Source organism: Clytia hemisphaerica, unplaced genomic scaffold, assembly GCF_902728285.1.
Source record: "Clytia hemisphaerica strain Z4C2 unplaced genomic scaffold, Clytia hemisphaerica genome assembly, whole genome shotgun sequence".
Lineage (NCBI taxonomy): Eukaryota > Metazoa > Cnidaria > Hydrozoa > Leptothecata > Clytiidae > Clytia > Clytia hemisphaerica.
The window spans coordinates 380,943-395,972 of NW_027104489.1; the positions used below are offsets into that span (position 1 = coordinate 380,943).

Below are 15,030 nucleotides of genomic sequence, written 5' to 3' on the forward strand. Positions count from 1 at the left end.
GCACAAATATACAAACACCTTTCTTCATTGTAATTCATGTGATCTTGATAGCGTTCCGTTTTTCCTACGTCATTATGCGGAGTAATAATTAGCGCAAATCGAAAGGTCGAAACGCATTGCATTGTGGGCGAACTCGGACAAAAATCAAAACAAATCATATGAAACGAGAGAAGATGGCGGCTGTAAGATATACTATACTAGATGAAAGTGATGTTCCTGGTGCTAAATTAAAGTATTTGAACTAAAGAGATGGCTTGAATGTCATACTCTGAAAAAATCATGAAAAAAAGACGGTTTTATTGAGAGAGTGAAAGAAGGTTTAAAGACAAATCTCTCTGTTAATCCAAACATTGATGGAGGAAAGTGGTATGAAATAAAAGCAAACAAAACGGTTGGTATTCCTTCGTCTGATGAGTCTTATTCGGGTTCTGTTCCTTCAACTACTGTCACTGCTGATTCATCATCCTTACCACCATCAACATCTAGTTCGTCTTCATTATCTACTGGTTGGAAATACTTTCCATCGAGAAATATCCCATGTGAAGAACAAAGATGAGTTATATAACTATAAGTAGTCATGGGTCACGTGATTAGCACGTGACCCGCTCTTTTATTTTTTACAGTCCTCTTTTGTATTTATATTTTAGTTGCTCGGAAAGACTCATCGGAGACGGTCATAAAGACCTATACTATCTCAAATTATTAGTCTGAACATTTTGGTACACACGAACCGGATATTAAAAAAAAAAATAAAAGTAGAGAAATTATAAAGTATAAGAAATTTATTTATGGTTTGGCTTGTTACTTTATGGTTTTGGTTTGTTTTGATTTCATGGTTTTGTTTTCTGGATGTAAATATTGAATGTATAGTTTTCACGAAGAACATTTTGGTCCAGAGTTTCGTTGTAAAAAGTTGTACATAATGTCGTTTACCACTAAAAAGAGAACACGTACCGGCTGTTTAAATTTCATGAAAAATTATTTCGAAGAGCTTGAGGCTTCGATCATTGCTTTAAAAACTGTTGATGAAGATACTTTGATTGATTTGGAAAATAAACAAACTTTATTGCAAAACACAATATAAGAAATATTTGGACCTTAGTGAACAAATTGGAGAAATGCTTGAAGAAGACGCTGACTATATTGCCGATCGGAACAGTGTCGTCGAAGAAGAGGTGAAATACAGTAAGAAACTTTTGGTGTTGAAAAACGTTATTGCAAAACATAAGAAAAAGCCAGAGGCTAGTGTAAAAGACAGTGACTCAGTTACAACAGATTCAGAGAGCAAAAGAGTACCGGTGAAACTGCCACGTTTCGTCATTAAAGGGTTCAGCGGTGAACCTACAGAATATGAAAGTTTTAAACAATCTTTCACGGAGGCGATAGACAAACATCCTGATCTATCTGCCATTGAAAAAATGAACTATTTGATTAGTTATCTCTCTGATGAGGCCCTAAGATGTGTGAAAGGCCTGCAGTTATCTCACCAAAATTATGAAACTGCAAAAGAAATGCTCGAAAAACGTTTTGGTAATAAACAACTTGTTATTAGCTCTCATGTCAAAAAACTGTTAGACTTAGAGTTTATTGATTCGAAAAATGTTAAAGGTTTGCGGAATCTTTTTGACAAATTGAAACTGAGATAAGGAGTTTGGACTCTTTAGGTTGCGACAGTACAACTTATGGGACAATGCTTATCCAATTATTATGGAGAAACTCCCTCAAGATATAAACTCGTTTTATCCAGAAAATTTGAAGATGTCTGGAAATTGACAGACATTATGAACGAACTTGAAAAAGAATTGTGTGCTAGAGAAAAAGTTTCTTCTGAAGAAAATTTGCGTGATTCTGGTTATACTGCTCAATCTCTCTTCGTCGGGAGGGGAGGGAGGAAACAGAAATAGATATAAAATTCGGGAAATTCTGGTAACTCTGATCAAAAAGGAAAAGAGAAAACTGATTTATTATGCATATTCTGTCGGCGGGATCACTACTCAAAAACTGTGATATTATTACAAAACCCGAAGTGAGAAAGTCAATTTTAATGAAAGAGTCTAGGTGCTTTGTTTGTATGAAAACTGGACATTCAGCAGGCAAGTGCAGGAAAAATTGGAAGTGTCAAAAATGTCAAGGTAGACACAATACGTCAATTTGTTGTTATCAGCCTAGTCAGGATCAAGAGAAACCTCAGGAGGATAAGGACAGTAAGGACTCTGAGACGAAGGAACCCAAGAAAGTAACTGCTAACATCAGCTATACGAAAACAGCCAATCCAGTTTTGCTTCAAACAGCTAGAGCCCAAGTCAGCTCAACGGATGAAAAGAAATCAGAGAATTTGAGACTTATGTTCGACACCGGCAGTCAACAAAGTTACATTAGCAAGGAAGCCAGAGAACGATTAAAGTTACGTACAGTGGGCAAGAAATCGGTTAACATTATGTCATTCGGAAACAAAACGGAAAATCTTGAACTTGATGAAGTTGATTTAGCTGTTAAAAACCAGAAGGAACTTTGAATATTTACGTACGTGCTCTCGTATCAGACATCTGTTTACCGTTAGAGGATCAAGTTATCAATTTAGCCCAAAGTAAATACAAACATTTACAAGATTTGAAATTAGCAGACCAGAATCCCGACAATCTACCGTTACAGATAGACGTGTTGATCGGCTCAGCAGATTATTGGAACTTTATTGGTCAGAAACAGATACGTAGTCCAAATGGCCCTACTGCTATATCGTCAGAACTCGGTTATGTTTTGAGCGGTCCAGTTGAAGGAGGGGGAAAGATTAAAAGCTCCACCGCAAACGTTGTTAGTACTCATTTTATGCGTGCAGTGCAAACAGATCGAACTGAGGATAAACTTACAGATCTAAATAAAGCTTATGATACTGATTGGAGAAAAACTTTAACAGAGGAGGATATAACTGTTTTACAAGATTTTGAAAAATCGACTGTTTTCGAGGAAGGAAGATATCATGTTTCACGGTTTGTGTAATTTACGATGCGCGATCCAACGATTCACGATGCACGATGCACGATCCATGCATATATTATGTTAATTATTCTAATTATGCATTTACAGGTTTTAGTAATCACATATTTTAATTCCTTCTTTTGTATTCCTGGAAAACCAATGTAAAGTATGCGTGTATATATTTTAACCTGAACAATCAAATCAAATCAAAACATAATTTTTTTTGCCCATGCTTTGAATTGAATATCTTGTAACCTTTTTGCTTTCTTTATTAAAAAAAAAACGTTTCTCCGATTAAACCAACCAAATGCATTGGATTGAGACAGGGTTATAAACAAAAATTTACAATGTTGTGGTAAAGTAGGGAAGACTTTTTTTAATGAAGAGCGCGTGTCTAAACTCACCTTTTTTGAGAAAGATCAAATGAATTAACTTGATCATCAAACAAAGAAAAATATCAAATAAATAAAAGCACCAGTTATTGCAATTCAGTTGGTGAAATGCTTTTATAAGAACATGCCAAAAGTAATAATGTAGCCAATGATTCCTTATTTACCTTATTCACTGTTCTTAAAAAATAATGAACGTACAAAAATGAGTTTGTGTTTTAATAAATTTTTCGCGCCAAAACTTTTCTATGACGTCAAGGCTTTTTCTTTCATTTTAAAAATGAGTGAGGCATGCGGCGAACATTTTCTTTCTCTCGCTATCAATTTTTGTTTTTTTCTCACAGAAGATATAAGTTATTTTAATCATTCTGATTATGATAAATTATTTCCCCTTCTTTTTTTAATTTTTTTTACGTTATTGTTATAGGATGTTTGTAGCTAGTATTATGAAAACTTATTCGTGCATAATTAGAATAATTAACATAATATATGCATGGATCGTGCATCGCGCATCGTGAATCGTTGGATCGCGCATCGTAAATTACACAAACCGCATGTTTCACTTCCTTTCAAAGAAAATTCTGAACCTTTGGGAGATAATTACAGAACCGCTAAAAAACGTTTACAACACCTGCATGAACAGTTTTCGAAAGATAAACAACTTTTTGCAGATTATGAGCAAATTATAAATGAACAAAGAAACTTGAAAGTTATTGAAGAATGTGAGAAATATTCTATTGGCACCTCCCATTATTTAAGTCATCGTGGGGTTATAAGAACTGATAAACAAACAACACCCCTTCGTATTGTTTTCGACGCTAGTTGCAAAAGTCGAGTGGGCGGACCCTCTTTAAATGATGTTTTGTATACTGGTCCAACAATAACCGCTCCTCTGTTGGACGTTTTGATTAAATTGAGAGCACATAATTTCGTTATTTCCGGTGATCTTGAAAAAGCATTTTGGCAAATCACATTGTTTGAAGAAGATAAAAACTTTGTGAGATTTCTTTGGTTCAAAGACACCGAAAATTTTGACTTCGAAAAATTTGAGAACAATGAACTTATTGAATTACGATTTACACGTGTTATTTTTGGTTTGAATTCCTCGCCCTTTTTATTGCAAGCGACACTTCAAAAACACATCGAAACCCATTGTGAGGATGATTTGAAAGAAACTTTGAAAGGAGCTCTTCATGTTGATGATCTCAATAGTGGTGCAAAAACAATCAAACAAGCTGAATCTCTTTACGTCACCGCGAAGGAGTGTCTTGAGAAGGGAGGATTTAATTTAAGAAAATTTCGTTCAAACAGTGATGAGCTTGAGAGAAAGATTTTTGAACGTTTCCCTGACGACAAACGATATAACGGGGAAGAGAAAATTTTAGGGATTAAATGGGATAAAAATTCCGACAAGATTATTTTAACTTTGCTGAAATGAGATCAAAGTTTACACAAAATGCAACTCGAAGGTCGCTTTTAGCTTCGATTGCTTCTATTTATGATCCCTTGGGACTGATAAGCCCAATCACAGTCAAAATGAGAATTTTGCATCAGAAAGTTTGTAATGCAAAATGTAAGTGGGATGAACTGTTACCCCCTGACCTCATGAAAGAGTGGAAGTCCGTTTTGAATGAATTTAAGGAGATAGACTTCATTGAAATTGATCGAAATTATTGCTTCGACGACCCCAACGACCCTATTACGAATGTACAGATCCACAGCTTCAGTGACGCCTCCGAAAATATGATTGCTGCTACAATTTATGGCCGGTTTAAGCTTAAATCCGGGGAGGTCAAAACTGCTATTATTTTAAGTCGACACCGCATCATATCTTCTCAAGTGAAAAAGTCGAAAAAGAATAGCGTCCCTCGAGGTGAATTAAACGGGTTATTGCTTCTGTCAGAATTAAGCCCTATTGTGGAGAATAATTTGAAAAAGGTGTACGACGTTCAAAAAACTATTTATTGGGTCGATTCTACATCTGCTTATTCGTGGGCTCAAAACGAAAGTGTAGATTATGACAAATATATACAAGAACGGGTTGAAAGTATTAGAAACAGTATTGATATTGACAGTTTGAAATTGGTGCCATCTAAACTTAATCCAGCAGATATAGGGACTCGCGGTTATAGCCCCTCAACTTTGATTAACTCTGAACTTTGGTTTCACGGCCCAGATTTTCTTAAGCTGAATGAAGAATACTGGCCTAATCTCAGGTGTGGTGACAAGTTTTCTGATTATAAGCCCGGGAGCTGTCCTCCTGACGGGCCACCTGATGATTTATTTGCTGATTTAAAGCCCGAGGCTGAGACTAACTCTACCTGTCTCAGTTCTCCTAGGCACCCTGTTACTGAAAAGTTATTAGTTACACAAATTCAAGAAAAAGAAGATTTAGTTTCAACGAGTACCATGGGTGCTTTAATCCAAACAGAGAGGTTCTCCTCTCTGTCCAAGTTGGTCCGCGTGACCGCTTGGGTCCTTAGATATATAAGGAAACTAAGAACAAAAGCAAGAAACAAGAAACAAAAAGTAAATAATACAAATAAAACAAAAATCAATGGTATCAATGGTGGTATCAATGGCATCAATGGTGGTATCACTGGAGAAGAAATGTTGGAAGCCAAGCTGTTATGGTTGAAGGATGCACAAAGCTCCTTACAAAGCAAAAAGAACTTTACAAATTTACAGAGACAGTTGAATTTATTTGTTGATGATAATGGCTTGTTTCGTTGTAGAGGGAGAATAGACAATGCTGAACTCCCGTATGATTCAAAGTATCCAATTTTACTGTCAAAAACGAAATTTACCGAACTCGTCGTCTTGAAATCACACAAAGACGTTATGCACCGAGGGGTAAAAGAAACCCTCAATCACATCAGACAAGAGTATTGGATAACGCAGCCGAGAAACTTTATTAAACGAATTTTGAGTAAATGTCCTACTTGTAGATATTATGAAGGACAGAATTACGATTACCCAGAGGCAGGTCCGCTGCCAAAAGAACGAGTATCTTACGATAACGCATTTTCACACGTTGGAATAGATTACGCCGGTCCAGTACATGTAACAAACATTTACGATTCAGATGGCTCGACTTACAAAGCATGGATAGCGATCATCACTTGTGCCAGCTCCAGAGCAGTTTATTTGGACTTAGCTACTGACTGCTCTGGTCCAGCGTGCGTAAACATACTCAAACGTTACACGAACATTTTTGGATGTCCGAAAACTGTTATTTCAGACAATGGTACGAACTTCATTTCGTCAGACGTACAAGACTTCATGACAAGTAAAGGTGTTATTTGGAAATTCAATATTGAGAGTTCACCGTGGACAGGTGGATTTTTTGAAAGAGTCGTAAAGATGGTCAAACGATGCTTACGAAAAGTGTTACGTAAAGCGATATTGAACTTTAACGACGTAGTTACTCTATTGAAAGAGATACAATGTATATTGAACAATCGACCCTTAACTTACCTTTATTCGGACGAGGTTAATGAAATTCTAACACCCAACAAACTGTTGTACGGTAGAAACATTGTGAATGAAGTGCAATTACCAGATTCAGAAACCGAAAATCTCGAACCTTCCGAACAGTTATCACGGGTTCGAGAACTTGTTGATCATTTTTGGACTTTATGGCAAAACGAATACCTTCTTGAACTACGAGAACATCAAAGACGTAAAAAGTCGAACAGTAGTTTACACGCAAACAAAGGCGATGTAGTATTGATTAAAGATGAACGATTGAAACGTAGTCAATGGAGACTCGGTCGAGTTAAGAAACTTATTCGCAGTAAAGACTTTAAAATTCGTGCTGCAGAAGTAAACGTTATTACCAACGGTCGTAAACTACAAACTTTGAAAAGACCGGTAAGTAAACTCTATCCGGTAGAATTTGAAGAACAAAGAGACCAAAAGGACAAAAGCCAAATTAAATTCACAAGTGACGAAGACACAATCACTTTCCTTTGTTTTGGGGGAGTGTGAAGAACAAAGATGAGTTATATAACTATAAGTAGTCACGGGTCACGTGATTAGCACGTGACCCGCTCTTTTATTTTTTACAGTCCTCTTTTGTATTTATATTTTAGTTGCTCGGAAAGACTCATCGGAGACGGTCATAAAGACCTATACTATCTCAAATTATTAGTCTGAACATTCAGTCATGTGAACGACGATAGATATTCACCACCCAAATACATATGACACTTTCTGACCGTTTTCTTTTATAATCGATTTATTCTGTATATTCTATATTCGATACATTCTAACTGATTTTATCTTTAGTGAAAAAAAAACAAACACAAATGAACAATAATTTGAAAAAGATGACAAAAGAGAATAAAAACACGCAAACAAAAAGTTTCATTTGCTTCACGTGTCGACAAACGGGCCATAAGAAAGCCGAATGTCCTTTGAAATCCAATAATACTTGGTCAGCGGTTTCTGGGCCAACACCTAAAGCACAGAACCATGGTAATATTAGAAGTAAAGCACCAGATTTTACATTTAAGGTTGAAAATGAACTGGAAATTGATATTGGGAATCGATGTTATGATGGGTATCTGAGAGATGACTTGTCTTTAGTCGATTTGTTGAAAAACAGTCATGATAAGTTCTGTCAAAATAACGTAGACTCTGGTGAAATTCCAATGTCAGATCGAGGTTACGATGGTTTGATCCACGATGATCCATCTCTGGACAAGGATTTACTGACGTACAATAACAATTTTTATGGTCATGAGAAATACTATAAAATGAATGCTATTGGAATCATTAACTCTGGAGAAATCCTAAGTCAGAATATGTCAGAACGAAGTTATGATGGTTCTATCCAAGATGATCTATCACTGGCAAAAGGTTTGGTAATGAATAATAATAATGACTTTCAACGAAACTATGATGGTTTAATCCAAGATGACCCATCTTTGGCAAACGAAATCTTAAGCAGTAACAACAAATATGAACCTATTCAAAACATGTTCGTTGATCATGGTGGTATTAAAGTTGAAGAAGGTTCAAGAGAGGTGTTACAAGGTGAAGTTAATGTAAAGAAGGAACAAAACTTAGGTCAAACACTGATGCAGTCATGGTATTGAAAGAATGGTAGTGCTTTTTGTCGTGTTTTGTCGGTTATTACAAATTAACATTTTCAAGACCGATGACACGGATATATCCGACATGGGGTGTTAAGGGGCGAGGCCCTTCTGTAAAGCCCGTTTTGGAGTTGAGATTTTTTGGTCATCATTTATACGAAGAGTATTTTGGTTCGTATTTAGTGAACGAGCGAGTCAAAAGCCGCAAAATTTGGATCGTTTTTTTTAGATTCTCTCATCTAGTGAATTAATTTGAAGTCCCTTCTAGTTCTGGAGATATAACGGTTTAAAATTGGACCTTAGGCATGGTATGAACCCCCCCAGAGATTAGGGGGGACCTAATTTTTTTTTTACCATATTCTGGCTGGGGGCTGGCAAAATTTAATTTTTTAGGGGGTACCTATATTGTTGGGGGGACCTACAACTGCATGTGAAAGATCTGGGGGCTGGCTTTGTTTAAAATTGGGAGTAATCTTTTTCTGCTTTCAATCCACAGATTCATTGTTTTAGTCCAACTTTTATATCAAGAAAGTGCTATATTTTATTTGTTGCAAGGATGGATGTATTATATCAAAGTCTATTCCAGGGTATTTCATTAATTAATTTTGTTAGTATCCCTATGATTTTTAGAATATTTCACTTAATGATCAGCTCCTTAGGACCTATTTAGGTTTTTCATTCTGAAGTGTGAAGGTTTTTTGAAAGTAAGTTTTAGTATGATCTAATACTAAATCCAATAAGTTTTTCATGTAGTTTATTTCAGTTTCTATTCATTTTCAAATTTTTTCCCTTTTATATCATTCACGTTATTGGAGGTCAAGGGTCTTAGGTCGAGGAACTTGGTTTTCATAAAACATCATTTCATATAGTTTGTATTTTTAAAGCTTCACACAGTTTTTATAGTTTACATTTATAGTTTATATTTGTTTCTTAGTTTATGAAAAAGTGTTCGTTTCGTGTAAAATAGCATCTTTGTTTCATCTTTATTTTATCTGTTGATCCTTCTTACCTTAGGTTATTCTACTGGGGGCTGAGAGGTTTTATGTCAGGGGGTACCTAATTTTTAGGGGGGGGGCTAAATTTTCTGGGGGGACCTAGAACCCCTCTGCATACCATGTTAGGGATAAAAGAAAGGCCTGGTCGCTACTGGCAAACTACTACTATAAAAACCCCCAAAATTAAATGGAGTTCATTTTGATAGAACTTTAAGTATTTTATAGATTTTATACCTTTTTGCCCTTAGAACTTTGTCATTATTACTGCATAGTGCAGAAAGTCCCCCCCCCCCTTCTTAAATGATCCCCCCTTCTTGACATCCCCCAACCTTTAAAAATGCTTATCCCCCAAAGGTTTCGGGCTAAATTTTTTATGGTAAAAAGGGAAGGGAAACAGTAAAGAAAAATTAAGTCTGGCCAAAATAATACCACTTTTTAGTGAAAATAAAGAACTTCCTTTCATGCAGACAAAATTTCATAACAGTGCTGGAAAATAATCTACAATATATGTAAGCCCCCCCCCTTCTTCTTAAACGACCCCCCCCTTCCTTGCTTTCCCCCCCCCCTTTTTAGTGAAAATTTCTGATCCCCCCCCTTCTTCACTTTTTTGGAAGGTGTCACCCCCCCCTTAAGAAAGGGGGGGGTCCGAACTATGATTAGAGACATTATTTGCTAAAATTAAACAATTTTTATTATTTTTTCTTAAAGTGCTCATAGGGCACCATAAATACTTATCAAAAGATTCTTTGAGAGTTTTAGTTTTTATCTTCATGTTCATTTAGTAATTTAGTTCTCGGTACCGTTATGTTTATATTTATACGCGAATTTTATTGTTAATCTACCCTTTTTTACTTCACAATACCAAAGTGAAAGTCGATTTTCGAAAGTTTGATTCTCGCGAAAGTTGATTCTCGCGAAAGTTGATTCTCGAAAGTTGATTCTCGAAAGTCTGATTCTCGCGAAATTCGATTTTCGAAAGTTGATTCTCGCGAAAGTTTCTAACCTGTCTCAATATAATTTGCAACGGAGACAAAAAGCTGCAATTTTTGATAGAATTCGAACTGAATGTTATTCGCTTTAATTGTGCACTTTTTTTTTTCAACCTGATAAGAACAGGGGGTCCCAAAAATTTGAGAAAATTATTAACCAGGAGGACCCGTTTATTCGGGACCTTACAGTAGTCTAATTACACCGACAGAGTTATTACATGTCAAAGGAAGAGATTGCACACTTAAAGTGAATGGGTGTTGTTGGAAAGATAATCAGCAGTAGAATATTATCAGAAAAATTTTTAGTTTATATATTTCTTTATTTCTATATTTTTGTTAATGTAAAATATTTCTCAGATTATTTTTTGTATTTTTCGGAATATAAACCTTTCAAAAACGACACTTTTAAAACACGATTTCCGCGGGAGGAGCTAAAGAGGATGCCCGAAAACGGGAGAGGTTGGAATAACACACGTGGGGTTTAAAGGGGAAGCGGAGGTTAATCGGGCTAATCGGTGTTTTATAGCAAATAAAGGCACTTTTTGACAGCTTAAAATATTTAAATAGTAGAGGCTCCTATGAACTCCAGGGGTTTGAAAAAAGTCGAAAATTAACAAACGGTGGGAGGCGTTTAAGCAACTAAAAACTCAAAGCTGAAAAAATGAGTTCCTCCGGTGATGCAATTTTTGGTGGAATTTTTTTTTTTCAATTTTTGCGCATGTTTTAGTAAAAAAATTAAAAATGATTGATTATCTTTGACATTTTGAGGCTCATTTTTATAACTGTATTTAGAAGAAGAATGTATATGGAAAATGAAATAAGAACTCGTTTATTCATTTATCGCTTCGTTTGAATTCGTTTTCCACGTTTTTCCGGACACACGTATATATGCCTTATCAATCGGAATTTAATTTTCTCACCTCTTATTCCATATTTCAGGAAATTGATAAAAGAATAATGACCCTCCTCAAGCAGTTTTTGTGATGGCGTGATTGGCATTTTTCAAGTTCGTGATTTGAGATTTTAAAGTGCGTGGTTGTGAGTGATCGGAGGAACCAACGTAATCAACTTGATCGTGATAGAAAAGAAATTTAACTCTTGATAACGTGATTTTGAAATTATTTATGCGTGATTGCGTGATTCGAAAGGTGACTGGGGGGGGGCTAATAATATATCATCGCTTGGAGATGATGATTCATCGAAATGTGTATTTCAAAGAAAATGACCGACACCAGATCCATAGGTAGGGTCCTTCTTCAAAAATCATTTTGCCTTTCTGTTGTGTAAGTTAGCTTTTCTTATATATTTCATTTGTGTAGATAAATTCTTCTACCAGGTGCACCAAAAAAAAGTATCCCGGGGGGGATACTAGGGTTGGTGAATGAGGGGTATGTGCGGACAGGACCTCCGGAAACCGACCCTTAGAGCAGTGATCAAAGTTCTTCCGTCTCAGACGGATTTCCGTCTCACAGAAATTTTTGTCAAAGTTTTCCGTCTCAATTAGAAATGGTTATTTAGCAAGAAATAGTGATTTTATTCTCTAGAATAATTCCATCAGAAAGAAATCTTGTATTAAAACTGTATGATAGGCATTTTAAGAACATTCTGAATTGTTTTAATTAACAAATTTTAGTGCCTTTCTAGCCAACCTCTAGGGGGTAAAATATCTGAAAATTTTCTGACCCTCGGCCCCAACCATGGTGGGGCCTGCGGGTGTCACTGTATACTTAAATATCTCTAGCAAGAAATTTTCCGTCTCACAGAGAAAAAGTGCTTTGATCACTGTTAGAGAGACCAAATTTTAGTGAAAAGGTGACCCTTAGAGAGACTTTTTCGAAAAATTTTCTGTGATTTTCAAAAATTTCCTACCCTTAGTGAGACTTTTTTGTAATTTTTTCTCTCAAAATCAAAATTTTTTTCTAAAAATCGTGATTTTTCCCACCCTTAGAGAGACTACTTTGAAATTTCCTGATTTTTGTAACCCTTAGACAGACTTTGAAAGGTGAAAAACCCGACCCTTACCGTCCGCACATACCCAGCACCTATTTTTAGCTAAGTACCCCCCCCCCCCGGGAAAAGTATACAGGTTTGTCGAGGTATTGTCAACTTCAAGATTTAAAATTTTTGTTCATTCTTTTTGGACCTACCCCGGTGGGGTAGAGGTCCTATAAATTAACCGATGTCCGTCCGTCTGTCCGTTCGTCCGTCTGTTACCAGCTTTTCTCAGGATTGGCTCATTAGTTTTTTCTGATTTTTGGCACAATGATGCAAAATGGCAATGCCCAAATTGTGACGGAGCCCGATTTTCGAAAAAAAATATATTTGGGCAAATTTGGGCCAAAAACTGCCTAAAAATAGGGTTTTTTGGACTTTGTGCAAAATCCTGTCATTACTTTTTCTGATTTTTTGTACAAAGATGGAGGGCATGATTCTCTAAAGAATGGCTGAAGTGGTTTTTCCCGGAAAATTCTTATTCGCCGGACAAATTTAAAAAACGGATTTTTGTATTTTGGGGAAATTCCCTTTAACCAAATAAGAAAATATAGCTTTTCTCAATGTTGACTCATTATTTTTTTCGGATTTTTTGCACAATGATGCATAATGGCAATGCCTAAAATGTGACGGAGCCCGATTTTCGAAAAAATATATATTTGGGCAAATTTGGGCCAAAAACTGCCTAAAAATAGGGTTTTTTGGACTTTGTGCAAAATCCTGTCATTACTTTTTTCTGATTTTTTGTACAAAGATGGAGGGCAAGATTCTCTAAAGAATGACTGAAGTGGTTTTTCCCGGAAAATTTTTATTCGCCTTAAAAGACGGATTTTCGTATTTTGGGGAAATTCCCTTTAACCAAATAAGAAAATATAGCTTTTCTCAATGTTGACTCGTTATTTCTTTCTGATTTTTTGCACAATGATGCAAAATGACAATACCTAAAATGTGACGAAGCCTGATTTTCAAAAAACAATTTTTTCCGGCCGAAAATGCCGGAAATATGCCGGAAAAACTGTTTTTTTGGCATTTTCTCAAGATTTTATCATTGGTTTTTTCTGATTTTTTGCTCAAAGATGCGTATTAACAATGCCCAAAACATGGCCGAGTTCGATTTTTGAGAAAAAAAATTTTTCTTGTTGAAAATGCCGGAAATCGCCGTGTTTGCAGTTTTCATTGAATTTTTTCTTATATTCATTTCTATGTTTTTTACACAAAAACATTATTGATAACAATGCTCACCATCAAGCATGATTCAATTATCAATAAAAATGATTTTTGCGACCAGAACTTTATATTTATTTTTTCCATACAATCCTTCCCTGTCCCCCCATCAACAATCAATGATGAATTTATTGCGTTATGCATTTTCGCTAAACGCTATATTTTCTGACTGATATTTTTTCATTTTTCTCCTCGCATTGCTATGTAACTTTCATCATCAGGTAGGTCCATTCAGCATCTAGCTTGTTTAATCATATAGAGGATGTAGTAGAGGGCATATTTTGTAAAATCGCTCGAATGTTTTGATCAAAGCACTTGTTATACATTTTTGTAAAGCTAAGGGGTAGGGGAATCGAAATTACAATGTTTCCAATTTTTTTTCGGACACTTTGGTGTGATTTTCGGACAAATATGACGGTCTCAGGCAAAAATCATAGGGTTAAAAATTAATGAAAATTTTAGCTCGAGAAAACGGAGACCTGTTGTATATTTTTGGAAAGCTCTCAAAAAATTAAGATTAGAGATATATTGCAAGTATAGGTGATTTCAGTACCTAACTCGAGATATTGAGCTTCAAAAAGCGGAAAAACTGGACAAAATAGCTGTTTCTGGCTGAAAAACACGGTTTTCAAGGGTTAATATCTCGAGTTAGGTACAGAAATCACCTATACTTGCAATATATCTCTAATCTTAATTTTTTGAGAGCTTTCCAAAAATATACAACAGGTCTCCGTTTTCTCGAGCTAAAATTTTCATTAATTTTTAACCCTATGATTTTTGCCTGAGACCGTCATATTTGTCCGAAAATCACACCAAAGTGTCCGAAAAAAAATTGGAAACATTGTAATTTTGATTCCCCTTAGCTTTCCAAAAATGTACAACAAGTGCTTCTAACAAAACATTCGAGCGATTCCAAAAAATCGAACAAAATTCCCCCTACTAATGCCCTAACTGGAATTTTGAGCTCATACATTAAATTTGAAAAAATAATTCGAAAGTTATTTACAAAAAACTGACTTTTTTTCCATGTCAAAATTTATAGCAATCACGCTATAAATAAGACAGAATGGCAATTTATTCTTTTGTTTTCTTATTTATATTTTGCCAGCAGTTTCTCCATCTTATTTGCACATTATGAACATTTCCAACATGAGTAAACTCAATGCAGACCCAAGTTCTTTGAGCTAGTCGAGGAATGGTGATCTATTTTTTCGTAAGTTTTCTCACATAGCACACACATGACATCAAAGCCTCTCTTTGAGTTTTCCAAAACTTTTTTTAGCTTTTCCAAAAATATCACCCCACATGGGAATAGCTTGTTTTACCATATTCTTAAATTCCGTAACGAGTTTTGGTGAACACAGTT

General features: G+C 35.6%; 2 protein-coding genes across 2 annotated transcripts; both read left to right on the forward strand.

The window, feature by feature from the left end:
* The first annotated feature begins 1,118 nt into the window (after positions 1-1,118).
* On the forward strand, positions 1,119-2,997 carry LOC136821564 (uncharacterized). The gene is made up of 2 exons (XM_067077789.1): positions 1,119-1,608; positions 2,543-2,997. The coding sequence occupies exons 1-2, from the start codon at positions 1,119-1,121 to the stop codon at positions 2,995-2,997; spliced, it is 945 nt and encodes a 314-aa protein (XP_066933890.1).
* Positions 2,998-3,924: 927 nt separating this feature from the next.
* Positions 3,925-7,355, forward strand: LOC136821565 (uncharacterized). The gene has a single exon (XM_067077791.1). It carries the CDS (start codon positions 4,800-4,802, stop codon positions 7,353-7,355), a length of 2,556 nt encoding a protein of 851 aa, XP_066933892.1. The 5' UTR covers positions 3,925-4,799.
* Positions 7,356-15,030: the final 7,675 nt, after the last annotated feature.

What these genes read in the sequence shown, in the direction of transcription:
- LOC136821564 (XM_067077789.1), top strand. Translation starts at nt 1,119, where the DNA reads ATGCTTGAAGAAGACGCTGACTATATTGCCGATCGGAACAGTGTCGTC. An exon ending in TGATTCGAAAAATGTTAAAG is followed by an intron (nt 1,609 to 2,542) that starts GTTTGCGGAATC and finishes CTCTCGTATCAG; the next exon opens with ACATCTGTTTACCGTTAGAG.
- LOC136821565 (XM_067077791.1), top strand. Translation starts at nt 4,800, where the DNA reads ATGAGATCAAAGTTTACACAAAATGCAACTCGAAGGTCGCTTTTAGCT.